The 22,218-nt window shown below is 43.5% G+C and overlaps 1 protein-coding gene across 1 annotated transcript in view; it reads left to right on the plus strand.

Moving 5' to 3' along the window:
* The first annotated feature begins 6,044 nt into the window (after positions 1–6,044).
* The window catches only part of LOC134338523 (rasGAP-activating-like protein 1), a 304,354-nt gene continuing 288,180 nt past the window's right edge, over positions 6,045–22,218 (plus strand). The window contains exons 1-2 of the mRNA XM_063034413.1: positions 6,045–6,689; positions 6,801–6,857. Of these exons, the coding sequence (XP_062890483.1) occupies positions 6,625–6,689; positions 6,801–6,857 (122 nt within the window). The 5' untranslated portion in view covers positions 6,045–6,624. The remainder of the gene's footprint in view (positions 6,690–6,800; positions 6,858–22,218) is intronic.

Consider the following 22,218-nt stretch of genomic DNA (forward strand, 5'->3'; position numbering starts at 1 on the left):
GACTCAGGGATACCGTCACACACAGATATAGAAGGATACCTCGTTGCTGTTTCCGCAACAGTTTTGTTTGACTGGTCAGGGTTGTTAGCCCTGAGCTGAACCCCTGGAACCCGGAGGATCAGTAGGCCACTCTTAGTCTGGCCTCTACCCTTTGACATATTTGGCATGGGTGACCCTACCACGAGCCAAAGCACAAAGCCTTGACTCCAGCCATTGAGACATGCCAGCTACCAAACCACAACAAGGTCGTGGTCCTCTTGGGGGACTGTAACTTCACTCTCAGACAACTCTTGATGCCAGCGCTCAGGCGGCGGAACTCTACGTTACTGTGCATTGAAGTCTTTATCTCTCCGATGCTGTCAATGTGCTTCACTCAAATGGCAGACAAGTTGGTTCGTCTCTCTTGTCTCCATGGAGGAGGCAGAGCATGCATTTCTTATTCAAATGGCAGCAGTCCATCAGAAAGTTAAAACACAAGCTCAATCAAGCTGTGGCCACAGGCACTGACTCCGTGGGGCGGTGTGGTAGTATAATGGTTAGCACAATGCGTTACCGCACTGGTGACCCGGGTTCAATTCCCACTGCTACCTATAAGACGTTTGGATGTTTTCCCCATGGATGTCTGGGTTTCCTCCCACAGATGTACCGGTTGGTAGGTGAATTGGTCATTGCAGTTTCCCCTGTGGCTAGGCTAGGATTGAATCGGGGGATTGCGAGGCAGTGCGGCTGGAAGGACTGGAAGAGCCGATTCCACACTGTCTCAATAAAATAAAATAATCAATTTGAAAATCAGCTCATTGTTTATCACTGTAAGGTAATAGATGCTCAGATGGAGATCTCGCAGAACAATCACATTGACAATGTTGAAGAATCACAATCAGATTTAATACCACCAACATATGTCATGAGATTTGTTAACTTCATGGCAGCAGTACAATGAAATTCATGATAAATAAATATAATAGCATTCCTGGAAAAGCTCATAAAATATTCTGAATTGAATTGACCTTGTGTTGAAATTCCTTAGTTATGTGATAATGAGGATGGTAAATTGATTAAATGCAATTCTGATTAATCTTGTACTTAATAAATATAATCCTAATTAACCTCAGTTGTAATGTCACATTTAAGTGATAGTTATTTGAATTTCAAGCTAAACGTTGATTAAGTAGCTAATTTATTGCATAATTTTATGTTTTAGATGGGTTTAAGGGGGTAACTGTGTAGAGTGTACCTGTGAGGACTGAGCATAATACTGAGTATGATTTGATCCACTTGTGTACCGGATACACCCATTGAGGGTCTCTCTCCCCTCAATAACCAATATCTTATAGACAGCTGTAACTCTGATATTTGCAAAACCAAACACTTACCGTACAAGCCAAACAGTATATAAATGATCTCTCTGTGAAAATTCCAGACGATCTCTGAATTTTGGCCAGTTGGCGGCTGAACGCCACTGAAGTTCAGTAACGATCCACTCTTGTCACCGTTCAACCTGTTTTTGATGCTCAGCTTCACCCTCACCTTGGGTAGGATCATCGAAGGCTTTGAAGGGATTTTGAGGAGCAGGGTTTGACCTGGGATGCAGGTGCCTCACTTCTGCCAAAAACAAAATTTACATTTATGAAAATGGGACCAAACATCTCATATCATTTGAGCAGGATGTGCCATGATTGTTGTCTAAATCTAACTTCTTCCTTGCAGAATACAGTGGAATTCAGGTACAAGTGGACAATGGATACGAAATGGCCAAAACAACTGACATCTTTATTAATGTTCACTACACACGCCTGATATTTACTCTCAGCATGGTGCCCTGAAGAGCGTGTAAATGCGTCACCAGTATTTTTCTGCTCCTCTCCCTCATGAGGTGGAAAGTAAAGGAATATCTTGGGGTCTGCACGTCATAGAAAAGTACAGCTCAAAAGCAGGCCCTTCTGCCCATCTAGTCCCTGCCAAACTATTTAATCGACCTGCACTGGGCCTTAGCCCTCCGTACCTCATTGGAAAGGGTACAGAGGAGATTCACCAGGATGCTGCCTGGTTTAGAGAGTATGCATTATGATCAGAGATTAAGGGAGCTAGGGTTTTACTCTTTGGAGAGAAGGAGGATGAGAGGAGACATGATAGAGATGTACAAGATATTAAGAGGAATAGATAGAGTGGATAGCCAGTGCCTCTTCCCCAGGGCACCACTGCTCAATACAAGAGGACATGGCTTTAAGGTAAGGGGAGGGAAGTTCAAGGGGGATATTAGAGGAAGGTTTTTTACTCAGAGAATGGTTGATGTGTGGAATGCACTGCCTGAGTCAGTGGTGGAGGCAGATACACTAGTGAAGTTTAAGAGACTACTAGACAGGTATACGGAGGAATTTAAGGTGGGGGGTTGTATGGGAGGCAGGGCTTGAGGGTCGGCACAACATTGTGGGCCGAAGGGCCTGTAATGTGCTGTACTATTCTACGTTCTATGTTCTACCATCCATGTACCTATCCAAACTTCTCTTCAACATTGAAATCAAGCTCGCATCCACCACTTGTGCTGGCAGTTTGTTCCACACTCTCACTATGAGCTGAGTGAAGAAGTTTCTCTTCCTGTTCCCCTCAAACCTTTCACCTTTCACACTTAATTCATGACCACTAGTTGTAGTCCCAAACAACCTCAGTGGTAGGAGTTCAAGGTTCTTACTGTAGAGACTGAGAAGTTCTCCTTACTCTCTGCACCCTTGCAGCAGTCAATTTTCTGCCTCTTGTCGTTCTCCACGTCTCTCATTATGCGCCGCATTTGGAATTTTAAATGCAGGTACTTCCCTACTACTTGTGAACAATTATGTTTTTCAACCATAGTAATCTCCTCATATGCTATTTTTTCCCCCATGAAATATGAAGCCTAAGCCACCTGCAATCTGTCTAATGTGGTGAAATTTGTTCATCTATTACACAAATTGTCAAGGTCAGCAAAGGTCTTGTGTGTTTTTTTAAACTGATGATTAATTTTCGAGGTATTGATGGTTCAGTTGATGCTCAAAAAGGTAAATAATGAAAGTATTGCTTTAGTCTCATTACCTTCCAAAAAAATGGGATAGAAGTCAAGATTGCCTGGGTGAATCATGGAACATTTAGAACTCACAAAAATATAACAGAGAAACTGGCCCTTCGGCCCATGGTATCTGTGCTGACTAAGATGCCAAGTTAAACTAACCTCATCTGTCTACATCCTCCGAAAGTTCATATGGCTGTCTAATTGCCACTTAAATAATAACATCATAATGTATCCCATTTCAAAGAGACTGCTCCACGAATTGCAGAGGCAAAACCAGATTCTATGCGATTCTAAAGCAGAGGCTCAACTTTTACAGTTATTTTGCATCTTATCATTAACAATGAACACCTCCACGTTATAAGATTACTATTCGGGATGCAGCCGTGTGTAAAGAATCCAGTGGATGTATCAAAACATTTGGATATGGTCCAAGGGTGGAGAGAGACACTGAAATGGGTCAACAGTTCACTGACTTTCAATACTATTGCAGGATTTAAAGGAAAAGAAAAATAAACACTTGACCAACAGGGCTGCGAACTAAAACTCTCAAACTGAAAGTCAAATGCCAACTCTACAGCTGAAAGCAATAACTAAATGAATACTGCTCCTTTACAGCACTTGACCAAACGATAGTCCTCTTTCCTGGGCAAGGATAAGGATAGGCAAGGAGCATAAATGTTGCTGTGCTTTTGGTCAAGTCTCAACCAGACTAGAATGGAAAGAAGGGAGTTAAATAACATAATTAGTAATTAGATGAGAGATGCATACTCATGAGCAAGCTTGCTGAATCTGTTCTGTGCCCCACCTGCGCCAGCACGTAGACCCCGCAGCAGAGCCCATAGTTGTGACAGATGTTGAGGTTAATTCCAGGAATCAGAGTTGGGTGAGGTCAGTAAGGTGGGATAGGGGCATTGAGGGAAGGAAGAAGGTTTGAGGTGTGAACTGAGGGATCACTTCTCAGCTGCTAATCCTTTTTGATCTAAAAAAAAATCGGCAATCAAGCAAACGGCAGAAGTGTTCCACACCATCTCAGAAAGGAGTTGACCCAAATCTGCAGCAATAGTTTTGTCTTCAGGTGTTTACCTTGCCGGCAAAATGTTGAACGTGTTCCCACCAAATGATTCCACGACTCCTGGAGGAGAAGCACCATTGTTGGGTCATCTCTCTTTTCTTCAGTGGTGCTGTGGGGTGGAGAGTCACTTGTTTCCTCTCCAGTTCTTCGGTCTCTGATTCTGGCTGATAAGGCCAGAGTGGAACTTGCAGTCTCTGCCACACATGGGACAGGAGGTCCTCGGTGGGTTCGGAGGATGGCTACCCAGAAGGAGGTGCATCACTTCCGCTTTTTACACTAGGCTTCAATCTGCTACAGATAGAGAATGCATTCTCAGTGACATCCTGAGTGATCCCTCTCCATTTCGAGCCATCTTGAACTGTAGTTTCTCACCATAGTCGAGGCATTGAGTTCAAAAGTCAAGAGGCTATGTTGCTACTGGTTAGGCCACAGCTGGAGTATTGCATACAGTTTTGGTCACCCACTATAGGAAGAGCATTGAGGCTTGGAAAGGGTGCAGAGGAGGTTCACCAGGATGCTTTTAAGAGAGGTTTAGATAGGCACATGAATATGGGTAAGATGGAGGGATATTGACATTGTGTAGGTAGGAGGGATTAGTTTTTGGGTTTTTTAAAATTTACTTTTTAGCTGGTTCAGCACAACATTGTGGGCTGAATGGCCAGTTCCAGTCCTGAACTGTTCTATGTTCCATAACACAGTTTGATATGGCAACTAGTCTGTCCAAGATGACAAGAAATTGAAGTGTCCTGGAAACAGCACTGGACGTCTCGAAGATCAGACTCCCCTGCTCGGATTCAGAAGGTGAAAAACAATCAGCTTTGTCACATATACATCAAAACATTGAAACTTGCGGTGAAACGCATCATCTCCTTTGTGCAAGGCTCTTAAATAGGGTGGAATTTGTTAGGAAGGTTTCCTGACACAATATGAAGATAAGCCAACTAGAGGAGAGGCCATACTTGATCTGGTATTGGAAAATGAACCTGGTCAGGTGTCAGATCTCTGGGTGGGAGAGCACATTGGAGGTAGTGAGCACAACTCTATCTCCTTCACCCTAGTGCTGGAGAGGGATAGGAGCAGACAATTTGGGAAAATATTTAATTGGCGTGGTGGGGTGGGGGAGATATGATACTATTAGGCAAGAACTTGGGAGCATATATTGCAGCTGGTGACTGACAGATGTCATATCTTTCACTGATCACTCAGTTACGCTAAGCTTGGCTACACTTAACTTTCATTGCGTCAAGTTTGTACATTTGCTAACTGCTGATAAAAAATTAAAAACATATCTTTGACTTTTGGAACAATCATTATTGGAGTTGAGGGTGTGCCACACAAATATAATAAATCTGTGGGGACTGCCAGCAGCGGAAATTACTTTATTTGACCTCCCACTGTGTAACACCCCTCCCCTTTGCATTCTCTTGCTGCTTTACCCTTCTATTACTTTGAGGTACTTAAGCTTTTGAAATGTATGGATAGCTTGCAAATCTAAGATTTGTTTTCCACTGATACTTAAAATAATAATAGAACAAAGAAGCTTTGAAAATGCAACAAATGTCAAAGCTCTCTTCGCAAAGTGTAAGGATGGTGTTGCAATTTAATTGAATTTACTGCAAATTTAGGCCTTACTTTATTGGGATAACATTGATGTGTACCCATAATTTTCTTGTAAGCCCAATAGGGACCACAAGAGATTCCACAGATGCCGGAAATCCAGGGTAATGTGCTGGAGGAATTCAGCAGGTCAGGCAGCATCTACGGAAAGTAATAAGCAGTAGACGTTTGGGGCCAAGATCCTTCACAAGGACGAGGGCTTATTTTCTTCTTAATGAGCCACGAAGCGAGTTTTCGACCCGAAACGTAGAACGTTCCCGCCCCTAAAGTTGCTGCTCGACCCGCTGAATTCCTCCAGCAGGTTGTCTGTGCTCCAGATTCCAGCATCCGTCCTCCTGTGTTTTTTTTCCCGTCACACTACACACTCGCAAGTTGATGAAAGGTTATTCAGCACGAACAGAATTGTCGCCAGAACATACTTTAGCTCTGCAATCCCGCTGTGCTGCCGGTAAGAGGCAGACGAGTTCCCCAATCCAACGGAGAAGGACGTTATTTCCTTACCTAGCGAGGATATTAACTCTTGCCTGTGGCTGCTTTCATTCAAACCTTGCCAAATCCCACACACAGCACACAATTTTGCCACTGATATCACTGGCTCCAATTTCCGGTCCTGATGGAAAGCGAGAGTGCAACTTGATCCGAGGAGTCGACCTTTCGAGATTTTAGCCTCGGCTCCACCTGCCCTGGGCTCATCGACCGCTCGGACTTTGCCAGTTGCACAGCAAGCAAAGAGATTCCAGAATTGTCGCGGAACTGAGCAAAGGAGGGCAGCCTGTCGGGCTTGCCGACTGCCAAGCAACATTCCCCGCCGCGAGGATGAATCCAACAAGCGCCAAGTACTGCAACATCGCTATATAAATTACAAAAAAACTTTTCACCGTGAACAGCCGGCATGGCAAAAAATACGTGCTTGTATTTTCGTATTATCGAAGGAAGAAATTTGCCGGCAAAGGACGTGTAAGTTTCTCGCCTTGTAGACCTTTCGTTCTGTTACCTGCATTGTAGAAAACAACAGGGACAAGTTGGTTTGCCGTTATAACGTTTGTGTATCGTTTGCCTTTGTTTCAGGTCTGGTACCAGCGATCCTTACTGTCTGGTTAAGGTGGACAACGAGGTGGTGGCCAGGTGAGTGACCTATTTTATTGCCCTGGACGTGTTGGAGCGTCAAGGCGCGTGTCTGATGGGAGGAGATTTCCGAGACGGGTACACGATCTTTAATTGCAAATCTATGCAAGTTTTCCTCTTAATCTGAGTGACTTGTTGCAAGGGAACCCTTTCGGAGACAGCTGGACGTCTAGTGCACTGTGTTTTCTCGCAGGCGTGTCATGCCGGAATTATCCACGCTGTCTTCGCAGTTGTCTATTTTCGGTGCCGAGAAGTGAGCGGAGACGCCGCAGTTTCCGTTCCCTCGGCGAATGTTAGCCAGCTGCAGCGTTATTCACTTAGCAGGAACCCGCAAATAATGCCGAGGCTACGGTACAGCTTTACATGGCTGGTTGAAACCATATCCTGTACTACCATGCGCCGCGAGTACCCGCCCCAGGGTGTGCAGACACGTGGAGGAATATTTGAGAGCCACCGCCCGACCCCTCCATAGGTGGTCTTTGCATGACCCCATAATTCAGGTTGAATGATCAGGGTGGTCCCAAAAGAGTGTCTGAAGCATGTCTTCACGTTTCTGCGTCTGCAGCATGCTCGGCGATGGCGACGGTGTAGTCCATCTTTAGTGAGGGAATGTGGGGACCAACCGGCGACCAAAGCCAGGGCACGTTGTGTGTGTGTGTGTGTGTGTGTGTTGCAAGTTTACTGTTCAGTTCAGATTGGACCAGGGCTATAATGGAGTCAGACTAGGTTCTGCGTTCACTGTCAGAGAAAGTCAATAGTTCCCTTCCTGATAAACGTTGAGATATACTGTTCCTGAGTGACGTCTGTGTGGCCCAGGTGACGGCCACGGAGCCAGGGCAAGTGTTGGTGTACATTTAGTGGGAAGGCTGTGATGTGAACCCTGGGGTGGGGTGGGGAGGGATCAGTACCATGGATAGGCAGTTGGAAGTGATGATATGAGAAGGTCATGCAAGGCTGACAGTAGGGACAGTGGTAAGAGGTAGCACTGGACAAGAAGGCGTTCTTATTTCTAGTAGGCAGCATTAATAATTCTTTATTAAGATTCAGTGCAGAATAGACCTTCCAGCCAGTCGAGCCCTGCCACTCAGCAACCCCCCGATTTAACCCCCGCCTACTCACAAGGCAATTTATACCGACCAATGAACCTACCAACCAGTATGTCTTTGGACTGTGGGAGGAAACCCACGTGGTCACAGGGAGAACGCACAAACGCCTTACAGGCAACATCAGGGACTGAGCCCAGATCGCCTGTGCTGTAAAGCATTGTGCTAACCACTACACTACCATGCTACCCGCTCCATTCACGGTCCTTCAGAAAAATTCAGTCTTTATATTCTCTGCGCCAATTTTTTTTGACTCTATAAATATTGCAATTTGCATGAAGAATTGTCTGAACTTTTTATTTATTTCTAATGTGTGACCACCATTCAAATTAGCTACAATTTTAGCATGGTTGATTTTTAAAAATATCATTCTCTGATACTTCAATAGTAAAAGCAAGCTAGAGAACTGTTTTTCTCTTAAGGTTTGAACAGGCGAGTCCAAGCAGTCTCACCAAAAGCTTTTATGGTTGTGGAATTTATATTATGTTTTATGGTCCACTGTCTTCTCCTATCAGATTCCTTCTTCTTCAGTCCTTTACCACTTCCACCTATCACTTCCCAGCTTCTTACTTCACTCCCACTCACTTACCTTCCCCTTCACCCTGGTTTCACCTATCACCTTCTAGCTTGTACTTCTTCCCCCCCCCCCCCCAACTTCCTTATTCTGGCTTCTTCCCCTTTCCTTCCCAGTCCTGAAGTTCTCAGCCTGAAACGTCGACTGTTTATCCCTCTCCACAGACGCTGCCTGATTTGCAGAGTTATTCTAGCTTTTTGTACGTGTTGCTCTCTGTTTGTAGAAGCCCTGTTCCTGCTCCTTAGAGGGAACTGAATGAATTATCAGTTTGTAAAATCCAGCCTCGCTCAGTGAGGTACTGGCTTTCCAAGGGCATGTATGGATTATGGATTGGTTTTAAAAAAGTGCCTAAATTAAGGCTGATATTAAGGTTGCTAGGCTTGGGAAGGGGGCAAAATGTGACCAGAGCTTCTGGAAGTTTGGGCAAATGCTCTAGACTGATCCAAAATGCACTTGTTCTTACTTGTCCCTGGAAGTCTACAGGAGCCTGTATTGGGAGCAAACTGGACAATGCTGGACCAATAATGTGTTGGTGCGTGGTCAAGTGGTTAAGGTGTTCGTCTAGTGATTTGAAGGTTGCTAGTTCGAGCCTTGGCTGAGGCAGTGTGTGTGTCCTTGAGCAAGGTACTTAACCACACATTGCTCTGCGACGACACTGGTGCCAAGCTGTATGGGTCCTAATGCCCTTCCCTTGGACAACATCGGTGGCATGGAGATGGGAGACTTGCAGCATGGGCAACTGCTGGTCTCCATACAAGCTTGCCCAGGCCTGCGCCCTGGAAACCTTCCAAGTTGCAAATCCATGGTCTCACGAGACTAACAGATGCCTATTAAATGTGTTGGCACGATAGTGTAGTGGTTAGCATAATGCTATTACAGTGACTGTGACCCGGGTTCAATTCCCGTCTCTGTCTGTAAGGAGTTGGTACGTTCTCCCTGTGACCGCGTGGGTTTCCTCCAGGTGCTCCGGTTTCCTCCCACAGTCCAAAGACCTACCGGTTGGGAGGTTAATTGGTCGCTGTTGAAATTGGTCAGCTCGAGGGCTGGAAGGGCTGATTACCATGCTGTATCCCTAAATTTAAAAAAGTAAAGAAATAATACACGGAACAAAAGCAGAAACTGCAGGAAACACTCAGCCAGAGCCACATCTGTGGAATGAGGGATAATGCACAGGATCGAAATAAAGCTGCAGAGAGCTGTAAACTTAGACAGCTCCATCATGGGCACTAGCCTCCGTAGTACCCAGGACATCTTCAAGGAGAGATGCCTCAGAAAGGCGGCGTCCGTCATTAAGGACCCCCACCACCCAGGACATGCCCTCTTCTCATTGCTACCATCAGGAAGGAGGTACAGAAGCCCGAAGGCACACACTCAGAGATTCAGGATCATCTTCTTCCCGTCTGCCATATGATTTCTGAATGGAAATTGAACCCGTGAACACTATCTCACTACTTTTTTATTTCCTTTTTTTGCACTACTCATTTAATTTAACTATTTAATATTCATATTTCACAGTTTTGTTCCACTCTGTTATCATGTATTGCGTTGTCCTGCTGCTGCTAAGTAAACAAATTTTGCGACATGTGTCAGTGATATTGGACCTGATTCTGATTCTGAACAATTTGATTTTTAAATATTTCATGTATATGTACAGACGCTCCCCCGAGTTGCCGTTGCCTGGTTTATGAGCCCGAATGTTTGGGAGACTGACAAGGTGAATTTGCCATTTACTGTAGGGCTAAAAGCATTTTTTGCCACGTGGGAACTCAACCTCTGAATGGTTGAGTTAAATGCACTGGTTTAACTACACCTTGCAACGTTCGCAAAATGCTGGAGGAACTCAGCAGGCCTGGCAGCACCTATGGGAAAAAAAAAGCACAGTTGACGTTGCGAGCCGAAATCCTTCCACAGAACAGGAGGGAAAAAGAAGCTGAGGAGGAGAAGAGAGAGAAACGCCAGGCCAGAGGTGAAACTTGGAGGGATGAAGCAAAGAGCTAGGAAGTTGATTGGTGAAAGAGACAGATGGCCAAGGAAGAAGGAAAAAACGGGGGCACCAGACGGAGGTGATGGGCGGGCAAGGAGATGACATGAGAGAGTGAAAAGGGGATAGGAAGTGGTTATATTCATTTTGTGTAGTCTCCAACCTGCTGGCATGAATATCGATTTCTCAAACTTCCAGTAATGCCACCCCCTCCTTCACCATTTTCTATCTCCTTTTCCTGTCATCGCTCACATATGTCATGAAATGTGTTTTTTTTTGTGGCAGCAGTACAGTGCGATACATAAAGTTACTACGGGACTGTGCAAAAGCCGTAGGAACCTTCGCTATATATATGTGTTCAAAACTTGAGCACAGTACTGTATATAGACAAAAACAGAGGTGCTGCAGCTGTTGAACAGATTTGGTTCCTGATGAAAGGTCATAAACCTGAAACAATAATTATGTTTCTCCCATCTCAGAAACTGTCTGACTGTTGAGCATTTTCTGTAGTCTTAAATTTCATATCACTAGCACCCATCATGGGTAAATATAACACAGCTCATTACCGAGAATTACCACCTTGACGAGATCTTACAGTATTGACTACTGCTAACCAGTGTCATCTCCTTAGTGACACGTTCAACTGGTAAGTAAACAAATCCCCAATAAACACCCTCACTGTTTATCGGAAGACGTGGTCCTGAGACTTACTACTGAGATTATAATGCTAGTCGAACAACTCTCTGAAGTACTATGGTGCTTGGGTGCTGGGGTGGAGATACGTCTCTACCAAAGCTCCTTCCCTCCGTTAGCCTGCAGGTCACCCTTGGGCAAGGTGTAGCACCTGCTCAGACCCCCCCCCTCCCAAATCAGGGTCACGTGAAGCCATGGGAGCAGATGGTGGATGGTCGTATGAGCAGCTGGTGTATGTCACAAGTCCTGGTTATGCGACCACTGACGCCAGGCAGACAATCTCTGAAGAGTATTGACAGTGGCTGGGGTCACCTGTCTTGTAAAGACACTGCCCAGAAGAAGGCAATGGCAAACCACTTCTGCAGAAAAATTTGCCAGGGACAATCATGGGAATGGAAAGACTGATCCTCTATGTCATAGACACGACACAGAACGAACAAACTATGTTACAAGGTCACTTGGGTGAATTATTTAAATTTCTTCGTATTCACCATAGAAAGGACATGTTGTTATACAGGATGACTTCAGCTTATGATGGTACTTTATTTAATTAGACCAGTTTCTGTTCATGAGCAAAAGTAATATTTGTAACATTTTCTTAGTTCCAAATAACCTAAAATTCAGATACCATGTTTACAGATTGCATCAAAGCCTCCCCACATACACTGCACCTCCCAAAAATAGATTAATGTTCGAGCTCAGGAGAATTTGTTGAATTTTCTATTCCTTCCATATGAGTCCCTAGCCAGAATGCACACTTCTAAATATTGAAAGACTGTGAAATATTACTTTAAACTTCGTGCACCTGAAAGTGTTATTTTAAACCAGCTTTCAGATTTTTAGTCTGAAGACGGACGTAATAAGTAACTGCTGAACTTACTCAAATTCAGTAGAGTGGAACAAGCAGATCCATATTTTCCCAAGATCAGCCATGATTTTGATGAATATTGGAACGAGCTCTGGCAAGTGACCCACTCTTGCTCCTAGATCTTACCTTCTTAAATCCATTTGAGAAGTCCCTCAGCACGGATGCATTGATATTGATAGAGCTTTTGTGTTTGTCCTAACCCCAGCTTTAAACTCCCTTCTGCCTATCCAGATTCAGGTAATTTCAGTTCAGTTCAGTTTTCGTTTATTGTCATTTAGAAATGCATGCATTAAAAAATGATACAATGTTCCTCCAGAATGATATCACAAGAAAACACAGGACAAACCAAGACTAAAACTGACAAAACCACATAATTATAACATATAGTTACAGCAGTGCAAAGCAATACTGTAATTTGATAAAGAGCAGACCATGGGCATGGTTAAAAAAAAGCTCGAAGTTCTGATAGCCTCATCATCTCACACAGACGGTAGAAGGGAGGAACTCTCCCTGCCATGAACCTCCAAGCGCCACCAACTCGCCGATGCAGCACCATTGGAAGCACCCGACCGCAGTGGACTCTGAGTCCGTCCAAACACTCCGAGCCTCCGATGAGCCCCTCCGACACAGCCTCTCCGAGCACCATCCTCTGCCGAGCGCTTCGACCCCGTCCCGGCCGCCGAGCAACAAGCAAAGCCGAGGACTCGGGGCCTTCCCCTCCGGAGATTCTGGACCACACAGTAGCAGCAGCAGCGAAGCAGGCATTTCAGAAGTTTCACCAGATGTTCCTCTGTGCTCTCACGTCTGTCTCCATCAAATCAGGATTGTGCATGGCACTCTACTCGACAAATAACAGACATCACCACAGGAGTGGCTGCTGTGAGCTGCGTCGTGCCGCCATCTCCTCTATATCCCTCACCTGCAGATCAGCAACCTGTGTAATAGATTTATAATTTAGAGATATGCAGCATTGTGGGGGCCAAGTCTTTATGTATATTAAAGGCAGAGGTTGATAGATTCTTGATTGATCTGGGGAGAAGGCAGGAGATTTTGTGCTGAGAGGAAAATTGGATCAGCCATGATGAAATGGAGCAGACTCGATGGGCCAAATGGCCTTATTCTACTGCTATATCTTATGGTCTTTTGGTAATAGGCCCTTCCAGATCAATGAGCCTATGCCACCCAATTACACCCATATGACCAATTACCCTACTAACCCGTACGTCTTTAGAATATGGGAGGAAACTGGAGCACTGATAGGAAACCCATGGACTCGAGGAAAGAACGTGCAAACTCCTTATAGACAGCAATGGAATTGAACCCGGTCACTGGCTCTGTAATAGTATTATGCTAACCCTACCCAGCCGTGCCAAAGTGTTTTTATAGAGCAGATGCTTTAGAGCAAATTTATCGAACAGAATCCGATACAAATCTCTGTAAGGTAATGCTGGAAGGATGACAAAGGAGTTTGTGAAAGAATTAGGATTATGAAGTGCTTACAGCAGGAAAAAAAAAGTGGTTATTATATGATTTGCATCAATCTAATTAAATTCAGAATTGAATAGCCATGGAACAACTGAATTATCTTAAAAACTGAACTGGTTCACTAATACCCTCCAGAAAAGGGATTTTACCATCCTGACCAGGTCGGGTCCATATATGACTTCTGTTCCACCAATGTGGTTGATTCTTCACTGTCTATTAAATAGTTTTGTTAAAACAAGTAGTATAAAAAAACACAGAAATAAAAAAGTAGTGAGGTAGTGTTCATGGGTTCAGTGTCCATTGAGAAATCGGATGGCAGAGGGGAAGGAATTGTCCCTGGATCACTGAGTGTGGGCCTGCAGGCTCCTGTACCTCCTTTCCGACGGCAACATTGTGGAGAGGGCCTGTCCTGGGTGGTGGGGGTCCTTGATGATGGGCACCACCTTCCTGACGTACCACTCCTAGAAGATGTCTTGGATACTATGGAGACCTGGAAGCAGCAATTTATCAGCAATTATAAAGAAAGCAGACTACATTTTAGGTCTATAACTACATCCATAGAACATAGAACATTATAGCACAGTAACAGGCCGACTATGCTCTGCCAACCTCTTAACCTGCCCTGAGGTCAATCTAACCCTTCCTTCCTACATAGCCCTCCATTTTCCTATTGTCCACGTGCCTAAGAGTTTCTTAAATGTTTTTGCCTCCGCCACTGCTCCTAGCTGTGGTGTCTCACACCATGCTCCCACCACCCTCTATGTAAAGAATTAATCTTCGACACCCCCCCACCATACTTTCCTCCAATCACCTTAAAATTGTGCCCCCTGCTATTAGCCATTTCTGCCCCAGGGAAAAGTCTCTGGCTAACCAATTTTATCATCTTGTACACCTGAACTGAACTGAAAAGTATTTTGTTCCTACATATATATTCACTCTGACACTTGTGGCATCTTTATCTTGCATTGATTGTTAACTTGGCATGTTTTACCTTGCTTTCTGTGAATGCTGGCATCTTTATTTTGAAGAATTTGTGTTGGCCCTGTTTTCATACTCACCAAAAGCAACATATCATTGCTAAAGTTCTGCTGTGTCGAGTGTCTAAGGCCAAACACTGGTTGAGAAGCATAAGGATGGATTCCCCATCATTGTCACTGCCACACATTGTATAATTTTGAGAGTTTTTGTATGTTGATAAAAATCTCCTGAAATGAACTGAACTGCCCCTTGCCTCATCATGTTCACTTGCGCCATTTTAATAGTATCCCATTGTATCACGCCAGAATTCAGCTGGAAATCTTAAAACAGGAAAACATGATTAGTGCAAGCATTGTGGTTAGTTCCACCTAATATTTTGGAGCATCAAATCCAGCTGACTCTGAAAACTTTTTCTTTCAACAGAATGCTTCCTTTTTAAATTGTTAGTACTGATGGTCAAATCAATAGATAATGCACAATGGTTTGATATTTTTGTAACGTAATTTGTCATTGGGATTAGCTCTGAAGTTTACTCCCGGCACATTTAATGCTTGTTTTTTAATCGCCATTGGATAAGCTTGCATTTTTCAAAGTCTCACTCTCAGTCAAGGAAGTCTCTAACATTGGAGAGAACTGAGATCCAGCTGTATGCTATAGGATAGTTGAGGGGGTGGAGTATTTTCCCACAACTTACTTACTTACTGCCCGTTACGCCGCTGGCGTTTAGGGCAGCAATGAAGGTCCTCCATCTCTGGTTGTGTTCAGGGCTTCCTTCGTCTTGTCAGGAGCTTCTCTACTGTCAGTTATGCAAGTCCTGGGTGGAGACTCAGGAATACTGTCACACTCAGATGTACGAGGGTCCTTTATTGCTGTTTCCGCAACAACTTTGTTTTATCAGTCAGGGTTGTTAGCCCTGAGCTGGACCAGTGGATCGCTCTTAGTCTGGCCTCTACCCTTTGACCTATTTACAATATATATTAATAATTTAGATGAGGGAATTAAAAGTAACATTAGCAAATTTGCCGATGACTCAAAGCTGGGAGGCAGTGTGAAATGTGAGGAGGATGTTATGAGAATGCAGTGTGACTTGGACAGACTGGGTGAGTGGGCAGATGCATGGCAGATGCAGTTTAATGTGGATAAATGTGATGTTATCCACTTTGGTGGTAAGAACAGGAAGGCAGATTATTATCTAAATGGAGTCAAGTTAGGAAAAGGGGAAGCACAATGAGATTTAGGTGTTCTTGTGCATCAGTCACTGAAAGCAAGCATGCAAGTACAGCAGGCAGTGAAAAAAGCTAATGGCATGCTGGCCTTCATAACAAGGGGGATTGAGTATAAGAGCAAAGAGGTCCTTCTGCAGCTGTACAGGGCCCTGGTGAGACCACACCTGGAGTACTGTGTGCAGTTTTGGTCTCCAAATTTGAGGAAGGACATTCTTGCTATTGAGGGAGTGCAGCGTAGGTTCACGAGGTTAATTCCCGGGATGGTGGGACTGTCATATGTCGAAAGATTAGAGCGACTGGGCTTGTATATTCTGGAATTTAGAAGGCTGAGAGGGGATCTTACTGAAACATATAAGATTATTAAGGGATTGGACACGCTGCAGGCAGGAAGCATATTCCTGCTGATGGGTCAGTCCAGAACCAGAGGCCACAGTTTAAGAATTAGGGGTAGGCCATTTAGAACGGAGTTGAGGAAAAACTTTTTCACCCAGAGAGTGGTGCATATGGATGCTTTCAAAAAAGAGATGGATAGAGTTCTTAAAGATAGCGGAATCAAAGGTTATGGGGATAAGGCAGGAACTGGATACTGATAGTGGATGATCAGCCATGATCACAGTGAATGGCAGTGTTGGCTCGAAGGGCTGATTGGCCTACTCCTGCACCTATTGTCTATTGTCTATTGTCTGTTTGGCATGGGTCACCCTCCAAGAGCCAAAGCATAAAGCCTAGACTCCAGCCAACATAGTTCTCTGGGTCATTGAAGCACGCAAGCCTCTAAACCAGGGGTCGGCAACCTTTTTGCCTCTTTAGGCTGGATCGCGTATTAATGAGTGGACGGTGGGCCAGATAAATGCCATAAAAAAACTTGAAATATGGGAATTATGCACTTAAGTACATCTATTTATGCTTTGCCTCCAATTAATGAATAACACATGTTAGAAATTCATTTGTGCTTAAGGTTGCCTACCCCTGCTCTAAACCATGACGAGGTTGTAGTCCTTATGGAGGATTATATCTCAAGGTCTGACAGATCATGCTTTCTATTGACAATATTATAATATTTTAATATTATAATGATATATTATAGATATTATAATATTCAAATCCATATTTTTAAATTCTCCAAAACTTTACGTTTTGAAGAAGCTAATGACTTGGATTTAAATATTCCACCAAGGAGAACTATCTGCCATAGTAAGAGCTCATTCCTGCTGTTGCCAACAAGGTTTTTAATATTAACCCAGAGCAAAAATTGGATCTGCTTTAGCCTCCCGAAGGCCCCTTATGACTCAGTCAATAATGATTAATATAACATCAAACCTGTCTTTCTGCTCGTCTCCGTGCACTTTAATCCCTAAAATCTTTAAAGATGGCAGAAGAAATCCTTTCTTTCTTTCTGAAAGTTTGTGGATATTTTCCTCCTCGTGGAGTCCAGTGGCAGTCCAGTGCTGTTTTTCATTGCTACAGACAGCCGTGGAGGCCAAGTCATTTGGTATATTTAAAGCGGAGGTTGACAGGTTCTTGATTATTTCACTTGTTATGTGCCGTGTCATAGGACGTGGGCTATCTTGGTCTTTCCACGACTGTGATTGTTCTTGGCAAATTTTTCTACAGAAGTGGTTTACCACTGCATTCTTCTGGACAGAGTCTTGATTATTAAGGTTCTCAAAAGAACATGATGGAGTGGTGGAGCAGATTTGATGGACCGATGGCCTAATTCTGCTCCTTTGTCTTATGGTTTTATACTTCATTATTCTTTATTCAATCGTTATGTTTTCTCTCTGTTAGTGGAAGATGCTCTCCAGATTGCATTGAACCTTAACCTGGAATTATATGGCCATACTGTCATTGTTGCTGGGCCAAAATCCTGGAATTCCCTACCTATCGAGGTTACTGCACTGTGAGGACTATAGTGGTTTGAGTATGTGGCTTGCTTGAAGAGGGAACCAGAGGCAGGCATTAGTGCTGGCCTTACTACCAATGCACACACTCTAACACTTTTTTTCCAGTCCTGACGAAGGATCTCAACCTAAAACATCGACTGTTTACTCATTTCCATAATGCTGCAGTGCCTGCTGAGTTCCTCCAGCATTTTGTGTGTGTCACAAATGCGTACATGGTTACATATAATTTTGGATTTTGTTTCAAACATGATCCCTTTTTAAGTATTCTCTAATAATTATTTAGAATTCCATACATTTAGCTGTTCAGCTATTTTGGGTGAATGCAGTCAGCTATTAAGAACAGAGTTAAGTGGAAATTTCTCCACCTAGACACAGGGAGTCTGTGAAGTAAACTGTCTGAGAGGGCAGTGGAGACTCTGTTGTTAAATATATTCAAGATAGGTGTTGGCAGATTATTGGACCACTGAACGAATAAAGGGAAATGAAGATTGGTGTAGCTAAAATGCTGGAGGAACTCAGGACGTCAGACAGCATCTTCCAGAGGAGAATAAACAGTTGATGTTTTGGACCGAGACCCTTCATCAAGTCTCCTCAATAGGTGCTGCCTGACCTGCTGAGTTCCTTCCAGCATTTGTGTGTATTGCAGGATCTCTTCTGTCTAGTATAGCTGTGACCTTATTGAATGGTGGACTAGGTATGAGTGTTCGACCCTCCCATTGTTTTTTAGGTTTTTGGGCGATCTTCTCATGCCAAATTGAAGGAAATTTAACAAGTCAGGTCTAACTGCTATCTGGAATCACATAGATATGGAAAACAATAAAAATTCTGGAAGAGTGCATATGTTTAAAGAACTCGAACAGCCAGGCAGTGCCTGTGGAAGTGAAGAAACAGTTAATGGCTCAAGTTGAGGACACTTCAACAGTTCTAAATGCTAGAACCTGTTTTCCAGACTTGCTAGAAATATCTAGCCAGTCAGGCAGCATTCGTAGAGAGACGTGCTGAAATTTGATGCTAAATTTAGTGCCAAGCCGAGTTTCCTTTCTTCATTATGTGCTGTGTTGTATGATGTGGGTGATCATAGTCTTTCCATGACCATGACTGTTCTTGGCAAATTTTTTTCCAGAAGTGATTTGCCATTGCCTCCTTTCGGGTAGTGTTTTTTTCAAGATGGGTGACCCCAACCATTATCAATACGCTTCAGAGATTGTCTGCTTGGTGTCAATGGTCGCATACCGAGGGCTTGTGATATGCACCAGCTGCTGATACGACCATCCACCACCTGCTCCCATGGCTTCATGTGACCCTGACTGGGGGGGGTTAAGCAGGTGCTACACCTTGCCCAAAGGTGACCTGCAGGCTGGCGGAGGGAAGGAGCCCCTTACACCTCCTTTGGTAGGTATAGGTGTAGGGATCAAAGTAAGATGGAACAAAAAGGAAAGCAATTTTCTGAAGCAGTTCACAATCTGAAAGAAGGAGATTGCAATCCACCTTAATATTATTCAGGATTTGGACAAAAATGAATAATTGGCTATCTTTGATAATTACCAATTTATTGTAGCAGTACGCAGGCTGTAAATTACAAGAAATATTTTCTAGTTTTGTGCTCAATAGGAAATTAATATCCAAATACAGCAGTTTCAAGGAGCACATCTACATGAAACACTTGCAGGAAAGCTACATCCATCATCAAAGTTCCTCCACTCAGACCATGCTCTTTTCTCACTGCTGCCATCAGGTAGAAGGTACAAGAACCTCAGGACTCACACCCCCAGCTTCAACTATCAGGTTCCTGAACAAAAGGGGATAACTACCCTCACCTACCCATCTATTGAGATGTTCCCACAACCAATGATCTCACTTTAAGGACTCATTATTTTGTTATCTCATGCTCTTGTTATTTATTGCTATTTATTTACATTTGCATTTGTGCAACTTGCTGTCTTCTGCACTTTGGTTGATCTTTCATAGATCCTGTTTACAGTTAATATTCTATCAATTTGCTGAGTTGTATGTACTCTGATAATAAAATCTACTTTGAACTTTTCAACTTTCAACTCAGAGAGATTAAGTGGAGGTAATACACACAAACTGCTGGAGGAATTCAGTGGGTCAGGCAGCATCAATGGAAAAGAGTAAATGGTCGATGTTTCAGGCTGAGACTGCATCAGTCCTGATGAAGGGTCTCGGCTTGAAATGTCAACTGCTTACTCTTTTCCATAGATGCTGCCTGGCCTGTCGAGTTCCTCCAGCATTTTGTGTGATTTACTGTGATTTCCAGCATCTTCAGATTTTCTCTTGTTTGAGATGAAATGGGAGATAGTTTTATTTGTAAAATGAATTGTGGAGTGGTGCAGCTGAAACTGAAATGGGGAGATTCACGTTTCATTGGCAGTCTCCCACTCATAGCATGTTGCTGGCCGATTTTCATGTTCGTAACACAAGTGTCATTCAGATGCCATTAGCTTTTAAGCAAAAGTTAGGACCAAATATATTTAATGTTTCCAATTTTCACATAACAGGAGTCAGTGAAAAATGAGTTTCCCATTTATGCCAGACGATATTCAAAACCTGATAATTTGATGTTATTTCTTTAGAACATTTTTGTGTCAACACCACAGAATGGAAGAGCGTGCAGGCATTTCTTATTCATTCTCCCGTGACACATTATGTGCCGTGTCGTATGACGTGGGTGATTGTGGTCTTTCCATGACCATGATTGCTGTTGGCAAATTTTTTCTACAGAACTGGTTTGCCATTGCCTTCTTTTGGGCAGTGTCCTTACAAGATGGGTGACCCCAGCCATTGTCAATACTCTTCAGAGATGGTCTACGTGGTATCAGTGGATGCATAACCAGGACTTCTGATATCCACCACCTGCTGATTAGACCATCCACCGCCTGATACCATGGCTTCACGTGACCCTGATCTGAGGGCAAAGCAGATGCTACACCTTGCCCAAGAGTGACCTGCAGGCTGGCGGAGGGAAGAAGCACCTTACACCTCCTTTGGTAGAAAGATACCTCCAACCCAACAACCTTCATATTTATTACCCTTCTCTGAAATCTATATCAATCTATGAGAGCTGTATTCAAAATATAAATTTATTAAATGTGTGGCGTAAATCTAAGGGCATTTTGTCAGAGCAGAGAAGAGAGCAAAGTGCAGAGTCCTAATACTAGTGAGGTCTTCCTTCAGAAAAGCAAGGAACTACAGATGCAGAAATTCTAAAATAAAGTCTGAAATTGCTGGATGTCGTGAGAGGGAGGGAGAGGGAGGGGGAGAGAGAGAGAGAAACAGAGTTAACATTTCAGATTAATAACCTGTTATCATTTGAAGAGGCTTCATTTATTCCTGAAAAAGGGTCTTGGCCTGAAATGTTTACTGTTTATTCATTTCCAATGATGGACCTCATCCTGACCCGCTGAGTTCCTCCAGCATTTTGTGTGTGTTACTCTGGATTTCCAGCATCTGCGGACTTTCTCCTGTTCATTTATTCAATCTGCCGTTGATTGTCAGATTATATCATTACTTATTTCGATCTCACTGCCACCGTCACCCCTCCCAACACTTCCAGCAGACTGAAGAGAGCTTGTTTCTGTTGTGATCAGGATAATTCAAATGTGGAGCATCGTCTGTAATGCAGGGAAACTGGGTTGCCAGAGCTCGCTGGTCTTTCAGTTCCATTGATAACTGCTGTTACATCAGAGGGTTGCCATTATTTCATTTCTCTAATTCAAAGTTAAAAGCAAACTTATTATCCATGAGATACAGTACTGTGCAAAAGTCTTAGACGCTATATAGCTAGGGTGCCTGAGACCTTTCATAATACTGCATTTGTTAACATGGAGCAGGGAGCAAATCTGTAAATCTGGCAGGAGAAAAGGATGTCGGGAATAGCGTGGGTGGGCCACCCAGGGAGGGGCGTGGGACAGCTGGCAGAGCAGGGGTGGTGTGGATGTGGGACACTAGGCAAGATTATTTGATTCCAAACAATTGGTTTATTGATCATTACAGAATATCTCTCTGGTGCTTCCTGCTTCCTCCCCTCTCCCTTCCCCCATCACGATTGCCCTCTCCTTGCCCCCTTCCCACTCTCAGTCCACAATAGAGGCCCGTATCAGAATCAGGTTAATCCTCACTCACATATGTCATGGTTTTTTTTTGAGATAATACAGTGCAATGCATAAAATTACTACAGTATTGTGCAGAAGTCTTAGGCACCCTAGGTATATATATGTGCCTTAGACTTTTGCACAGTACTGTAAATATCATTATATACTACATTGGAATTTATTTTCTTAGATTCATTCACAGTCGAATAAAATCAACACAAAAGGAAAAGCTGACAAACAACCAGTGTGCAATTGAAGACAAACTATACAAATAAAAAAAACTAAATTAATAATACTGAGAATTTGAGTTGTAGAGCCCTTGAAAGTGAGATTGTGGAATCCATTCAGAGTTGAGGTGAGTTAGTGGCTATCTTTAACAATTACTAATTTATTAAACGGTACTCAGGCTGTAAATAACAAGAGATATCTCCTGGTTT

The sequence above is a fragment of the Mobula hypostoma genome, chromosome 27 (genome assembly GCF_963921235.1).
Source record: "Mobula hypostoma chromosome 27, sMobHyp1.1, whole genome shotgun sequence".
In the NCBI taxonomy this organism is placed as follows: Eukaryota; Metazoa; Chordata; class Chondrichthyes; order Myliobatiformes; family Myliobatidae; genus Mobula; species Mobula hypostoma.